The 8,269-nt window shown below is 28.3% G+C and overlaps 1 protein-coding gene across 1 annotated transcript in view; it reads left to right on the top strand.

The window, feature by feature from the left end:
* Positions 1-8,269, top strand: part of LOC106478074 (beta-parvin-like) — a 44,001-nt gene that overhangs the window by 21,910 nt on the left and 13,822 nt on the right. The window contains exons 3-6 of the mRNA XM_022381610.1: positions 1,600-1,689; positions 3,155-3,328; positions 5,079-5,222; positions 6,149-6,264. Coding sequence (XP_022237318.1) covers positions 1,600-1,689; positions 3,155-3,328; positions 5,079-5,222; positions 6,149-6,264 — 524 coding nt within the window. The remainder of the gene's footprint in view (positions 1-1,599; positions 1,690-3,154; positions 3,329-5,078; positions 5,223-6,148; positions 6,265-8,269) is intronic.

Below are 8,269 nucleotides of genomic sequence, written 5' to 3'. Positions count from 1 at the left end.
GAGAGTCAATATGTTCTCCTAGTTTATAAAGAGAGTCAATATGTTCTCCTATGGTTAAGTCACTCAAGCAATTAACTTGATTAGCTTATGGAGAGCGAATTGCCATTGGCGGTAGTTGGGGCTAGCACTTTATGGAACTTTAAGAGGGGAATTGATGAATTCCTGTATAATAAAGGGTGTGTTTCAAATTTTTACTTTTCCTCAGAGGCAGGGATGCAAAGAGATTCTTCAAGGACCAAATGGTCCTTTGTTGTTCACTTACTATGTTATATAGCATAAAACTTTGAACAATATACTGAAATTAAAATGTATAACAACTTTTAATACAAGAACATATGCTGCCAAAAAATATTTTTAATTTTGTTGCCATCTTACACAGTGTACTACTAGAGTTAAATTCCCTTATAACACCAAATTACTGTTTTTCTTTACTTAGACACTCAACATTTTTGCTTTATATCTTCTTCAGGAGCATTCCACTAAAATACAAAATAACAGACAGAACAAAGCTTCAAATGGTTTAAATAATAAATTCTAACCATTATGCCAAGATCCTTTCCTTTAATCATACCATGCAAAGTGTGTGACCCCATTAAGTTTGGTTGCATATCAAATTTTGAGTATCTGGGTTCTGATATCTGATTGAATTATGATATTTTTTGGATCAAATAGTAGATGTGGCCACACGTTTTGAAGATGCTACTTCATTATAATGTAGTTTTAAACTAGTTACTTTGCTATTGATTTTTGAAAACTTACTAGGGATGAACATGAGGAAGTACACTTCTCCATGAGTGGGCAGCCATTGTAGGCCCTTTAAAAGAATGTCACATATTGTAACATGAGACAAAACTTTAGAAGCCGAGACTTTTAGGATGAATAATTTGAATGTCTTTTACAGTTTGAAGCCATTATAGAAAAATGGTATTTTTTATTTTGTATAATATTTTTCAACATTTATTTCACTTTACATTGATCATTTTGCTACAGTTAGTGTTAGGGTAGAGAAAATAAGAAATGCTGTACCAAGTTGCATCAAACAAATACTTTTGATATTCACTTTTATAATCTGAGCATTGAATATCTACCTTTCATGATTAAGGAGAAAAGTATTTTTATTCTTACCATGAAAATGACTTTTCACTCAGACTGAATTCAGTAAAAGCTTAAGAAATTCACAGAAAAATATTTAGCTAAAATACATTATTAAAATATGTGATTTTTTGTGTACAACAGATTTATTATTTTTACTAAAAGCTTGCCAAATTTAATGAAGATATATATACACACATAGTACATTCAAAATTATAGTATGCATAGTGTTATGGTTACATGGTGGTTACAAGGTTGGTCGAGCCCCTATGCACAGGGTAAAGGTAATAGTGAATTTTGTATAATTTATTACTATTTAAATTATTTTCATCTTTTTTTTAATGAGAAAATGCATGAGTAATGAAAAATAGAGAAAAAATGAATGAAATTCAAATATTATTAATTATCATGTAATATACACATGTAACTTGATTAATTCAGCTTATATGCGTATTGTTTTAATGAGTAGGCTCATATATTTCAAATAAGTGTAAACTCTTATTCCAGTTAATGAGCTAGAAGAAGAAGGAAAAAATGCAATTGATTTATCTGGAAGTCCCACATCACCAGAGCTACCTCCTCAAGATTATATGCTTGGTAAGTCTGAGTCTGTAAATTAGTATCATTGTTAGGTATTTCTTTTTAAGTAATATTCTTACTTGTAGTTAATGATTGATGGACATATTACTATCAAAATTTGAGAGATTAGAGCTTGGAAGTTAGTAAACTTGCCACTTAATCATCTTGCTTGTTAGTCAGTTATACTCGTACAATAGTGGGAATGAGTAAAGCTTGGCATTTTCTATTCAATTAATCATCAAGCTCATTAATCAGTTGCATTCAGCTAATCAGTTATTCTCACATGAATCTTGGATTGAGTAGAGCTGACAATTAGTGAATTTGCTACTCAATTAATCGTTGGTCATCAGTCAGTTACATACAACTAAGTGGTTATTTTCATGTGAGACTTGGATATTTGTAATAGTGAAAAATAGTAATAATTGGAAATACAAATTTTGGTTATTTATATGAGTCATGACATTAATCAATTAAGCTTGAATTGATACAAAATAATTATGAGAAACCATAATGACAATATTTTGATAACTTAGGTAAATAGAATAATCAAAAGCAATAATAATTGGAAACACTAATTTCAGTTAGTTTATTATTTTTGTAACAATCATCTATTTAATCATAATTTTAATTCATTTGTTATTTTCTTGATATAATCAGTGGTGATGGGTAGTTGATTAATTGAGTTATTAATTGCCCAGCTCTAGGAGTGATGTAACTGTGTGTGTATATATATGTATATGTACGTATCTATCTAAAGTTAAGTAAGTTTGGAATCTAACACAACATTGGTGGAAGATGTTATTATTCTGTTTCGTTTATGGCTCAAATGTTGACCAAACGTTTAGTTGAAATGAAAGTCTATAACATATATATTTATTGTTGATTTTTTTGTCATAGGGTTAAAACTGTGCATATTGTGTAAAAAAGAAATTTCAAAAATATGAATAACTTTAGTATTTGCTTTTAATATTGGAACACTTACACTTTGGAATAATGTTTGCAAAATGCTGTATTGTCAGTAATTCTTTTCAAAATAGTAATGAAATTGTCATCTTCTATCCTATAAAACTGATTTTTTTAATGGAGAGTTTACTCTATGAACATATGAATAGTATTTTTACTTTATGAACATACTTTAAATACAAAAATATAGAATATTCAGCTTCAAGTCTTGAATTTGATTTTGGACTTTTACCAGCAAAAGATGCACATTAGATTGCATGTTGACCAGTAATTGGCCTCATCTTGTATATATTTTTTAGGTTGCAACGTTTTATTTAGAAAGAGTATGTAACAAAATTAAAAATTTAAGAGCAAAATTCCATATTTTCTTCAAAACTTTTAGTCTACCTAAATGATCATACTCTTCCAATTAGCAACATTGCTTTTTTACAGCTGACATACTCTATCAACATGGATATTAATAAAACAAGTTTCATTTTGCTCACAAATATCTTTTAATTTTCATCATTATTTTTTCTAGATGAATACGAGGAACGATCTATGATAGAACCATCTTCATATGACAACCCAAAATTGAAAGAGTTGATAAAAGTTCTGATTGAGTGGATTAATGATGAACTCGCAAATCAGAGAATTATTGTTAAAGACATAGAAGAAGACTTATATGATGGTCAAATTCTTCAGAAGCTTCTTGGTGAGTAACAACACTATGCTTTGCTGATGAGTTTCAATGTCCTTTATGACAAATATACATAAAACACTGTAACTCCTTATATTCCTCATTGTGAGTCTTAGAGTTACAAACCTGAAGTGAAATTACATCATATATTATGCACTTAGTCTCAAAAAATAAAAACATACAAAATTTTACCATCTGTTTTAAAAGTTTGGACATGAAACATGATTCTGCAATTTACATTACAATCACTAAAAATGCAAATATGAGCTAAAATCTATACTATATTGTATACTGTAAATCTTTGAAACAAAAATTTGGAATAATATTCTTTAGTATATTGATACAGTTCATTAAGTGTAATAGTTATATGTTAAACTTATTTCAAACTTTATTCCTCTGTATTAATGTCTCGGTGAGATTTTAATACATATTTAAGGTGAAATGAACATCCCTTACATAATGTACATAAATTCCTAATTTTTTACTGAAATTCTTTTGATTTTTTACCATACAAGGTGATGAAGTGTAGTTTCTAAATTACTATTCCATTTTATAGTATATTTGTAAAAATTATATGCTATTTGTGTGCTGGGTCCTCTGCTGTTTGTGATTTATATTAATGATAGTGACTCTGAAATGACTAACAAAATTTTGAAGTTTGCAGACAACATTAAGATTTTTGGAATGGCTAACTGTATCAAAGATGGTGCAGACTTACAGGGTGATTTAGATCATTTTTTGCATTATGCCAATACATAATTGTTTACATTATTATTACAGTGTATGAAATTAAAATTAGTACTTAATATTTTTAAATAAAGGAACAGTTTTTAACCATTGTTTTTTTTTGCAATTTTGACAGGGTAAGTCAGTGCAAGTATGCAGTCATGTTAAAGGGTAGAATGCATTAGAAATAGTAATCACTTTATTTTTGTCTCATGTGATCAGTTATATTTAATGTGTGGCACACGAGGTATTATTAGTATAATCTCACACTTGTAGGTGATAACTGAAATTGTGGAATTCATTTATTAATAATATACATCTTATCTATTTTGGAGAATATGGCCCATAAGTATTTTCAAGGTTATTATTATCATTAAAACTTCTAATGTAAAATATAATATAAATTCAAACACAAAGGCAAATGTACAAATCATGTTTTAATGTTTCAAAGATGTCTTTATTGTAAAAAATAGATGCAGGTAGTCTAAAAAAATGGTTTTTTTTTTATGTAGACATCATGTACCTTGTCACTGGAAGTTTGTGAAATCTATTTATAAATATAAAACAAAGCCTTAATAAATGTTTGTCAAGAATGTTTGCTTCTCAGAGCATTGAACCTGAAGTCTAATGTAACAGTGTAATGTCCAGTGTATTTAAATTTTTGTGTGCATTTTAATTATTTGAAAATGGCTCTATTCTAATGTCAAAATGTGTATATAAATCACTTGATCACCTCTGTTTTTGTAAACTAGTTTTACAACCTCAACATTTGCAAGACTATGCAAGTGTTATGTAAAAAAGCAAATTTTAATTTTTTGTTGTTGTTTCTGTTTTTATTAGAGTTTAACGAAACTTTTCAAATTGTTTTATTATATTGAATTAGTTTATTACATCTATTTGGATTTTTATAATCTTAATAAAATGTGTATAAATTTGCAGACCTGTGCAAAACAAACTTAACTTGATAATCTGTTAAAAATCTACTAGTAGTATTTGCTCTTTATAGAATTAAAAGTAAAACCTTGTATTTTATAAATAGAAAAGCTGGCTGGAGAAAAATTGGATGTTGTTGAAGTTACTCAGTCAGAGGAAGGACAGAAAGAGAAGTTAAGAACTGTACTTGATGCCACCAACAGACTTCTCGCACCAAATAGGTGGAGTCAAGTGAAATGGAATGTTGAAAGCAAGTATAATTTTTCAATCATTCTTAAACATGGTTTAGATTAATTACTTACCATTTGCAATCAATCTTTTTTTTTTTTTGGTAAAAGCAAAATATTTTCAATTCCTCATTGTGACTGATGTAAAAAGTAATGATGAAATAAATACAATGGAGATTGAACATTTGCAAATCAACTTCATACACTGTCCAGATTTACCATAATTGCTGTATGTAACTGTGACATCAAACATAATGCTGAGGTATAATTGATCAGACTCGAGACTGTACAGTTTTGTCAGTCACAGCTTTGTTTACATCATATTTGGATAATACCACCATTGTAGGTAAGCGTGCATTTACAAAATCTTATAAAAATGACTGATGAAACAGTTTTATTATTAAATGGGTAAAAGCTAGTTGTGTATATGATCTGTTTTGTATCTATTATTGGTTCTTGTTGGTTACTGAATTAATGATTACAGTTTATTGCACAAATTATTTTGATAGTGTGCACCAGAATAATTGGTAAATAGTGACAGTAGTTTTCTTCATTTCTTTTCTTCTTTTTTTTTCTTTGCCTCATAGATTATTACCTACCACAGCATTTGCAAGAGATTAGAAAGAAAAATTCCTGAAATTCTGAGATTAAACATTTGAAAAATACAACTGACTTTAAATTATTCATTGATATATATATGGCTAGTGCCAAGATTGGTTGTAATATTAAATTTCTTTTTCTTGAGTTTCTTTGTGCTCCTTTTGTAATCTAGCATTAAATATCTTAATGAAGTCTTTTGACTGATATGATGTAGAGTCACTTTATTCTGATCTTTGTTTATAAAGAGAGCAAGTTAAAGATTATTCAATTGAATAGGAAATACATATGATTTGTCATTAGGTAAATGCTGTTATTTGGGATTATTTCTGATATGAATTTGATATTATAGGTATCCATTCAAAGAATGTAATCTCAATTCTCCATCTGCTTGTGGCTCTAGCTAGACATTTCAGGGCTCCTGTTAGGCTTCCAGAAAATGTAGTTGTGAGAGTAGTAGTTGTTCAGGTAATTTCAATTGTATAGTATACGTGTTTAATTGTCATACCTTGCATATTGAAACTTGAAAATTAAAACTAATATTTACTTACCCATTTTTTTATTATTTCTTATATGTACATGTATTTTATACCTGTCTGTTTCACTCTTGAGAGTTTGAAAGAAAAATGGTCATTGTACTTCATTTTACTTCATAAGGTTTCATTGAAAAAGTAAATACTAATAACTCACTCCCAAACTTTAAATATAAAACAAAATTGAGCAGCGTTAACTATTTTTTTAAAGCTGAAACTATGTGTTATTTAGTAAATTTGTTCTATGTTTAATGCATTTTGGTTACGTATTTCCACTGTGGGAAAAACATCAAAGGGATATTAACAACACCTAATAATCACTAGTCTTCTACTTATAAGAAATTGTACAGATCATGCTTACTCATATTTGGATGTTAACTCTTCTTGTACAATTCTTGTGTGTAGTCTGCCTTCTCTTTTCTACAATAAGAAAATAATATTGCTAAGTCTTATATAAAATATTTATACCATTCTAATTTTTAATGGTTCCTGTAAAATACCAAACTAAATAATTATATATCTTTAACATAGACAGCCTTCCATTGCCCATCTAATTTGATTTAGTTTTTATTATAATTTTATGTTGTGAAATTTTCAATATTCTTAATTGAAGTTTATCACATCCAAACAATGCACAAAAATGAAAATACTTATTATTTATTGAAAAAGAACTATATTTATCAGATATAAATTGATTTTGACCAAGAATATTCTTATCAAATATATTGTTATTCAGTCTGAACTGAAGCCGTTATGAAAGATCTGGTCTTAGGTCGCCAATAAATGTTTGTCAGTGTATTCAATGTTTTTTAAAATTTATGGCTGAAAGTGATAACAACTGTTTTTCAAAAAGTGTCTCATAGTGGAAATACTTAACCAAATTGCATTAAATGTAGAACAAACTTACTAAATAACATTGTATTAGAAAAATAGATATATGTATTGCATAGTCAGTTATGAATTTCAGTTAGCACCTAATGCCTGCTAATAATCTTACGAATGATACAGAATCCTTTAAGTATTTTCTGTCAAATTTAAAATATTAAATTTGCTACTATAATACAGTGTTTTACAATATTTGCTATTCTTTTAGATTATAAGACAACTTATAAGGCTTATAAACCTTGAAGGGAGGTGGTTGTACACTCACATGCTCACCCTGCCATTACATTGAGTTCTAACTTAAAATTTCTAGAAATTTGGTCTTGCAGATCTCTGATAATCCTTTTGCATGAAAGATAATAAATATGTACTTATGCAATGTAATATGTAAAGATTGGCAGTTAATTAATCAGTATAATCAATTAACTATGAGCATTGACTGCACCAATTAAGTGTCACTTAAGATAATTCATCAACTCTCTCAACACAGGCTCAAACAATTTACCAACTACGTGACCTCTTTGTACTTGTTTAAAGTCTTTATAGATTTAACACTTCTAACTTTCAATGCTGTGTGTATATCTTCACAAAATTTGGCAGTGTTTCAGTTAACCTTACAAGTCTTTCACATACAAAATATCATACTAAAATAAAGATTTGTCCATGAATATATTATTTGTTTTGAATAGTCAGCGTGCAAAGTAATTTTCATGATAAGATTAAAAATACTTTTTTCATCTCAAAAATCTCAAATTTCTTTTATATAATTGCTAAAACCTCCTAAACACATTTCAAACTTTTTTTTTTTTCAGTAAAACTTTATATCTCATCTGTTATTTTCTCTACCCTATCTCTATTCGGGATCGGTCAATTTGACCGACCTCGTACCTACCCAAAAAAATTTTGAGAATGACTTCAAATTGTAACATGAAACTACATTCATTTATCCTAAGTAGCTTTTAGCTCGTAACAGTATACATCTATTTATAATCAGGTTTTATTGCTTTTTGAACCGTGTCTAACTACTATCTGCACCATTATATGTTGTAAATCACTCG

The sequence above is a fragment of the Limulus polyphemus genome, unplaced genomic scaffold (genome assembly GCF_000517525.1).
Source record: "Limulus polyphemus unplaced genomic scaffold, Limulus_polyphemus-2.1.2 Scaffold178, whole genome shotgun sequence".
NCBI lineage: Eukaryota > Metazoa > Arthropoda > Merostomata > Xiphosura > Limulidae > Limulus > Limulus polyphemus.
The sequence above is the reverse complement of the archived record's forward strand: the minus strand, read 5'-3'. Positions and strand labels throughout refer to the sequence as shown.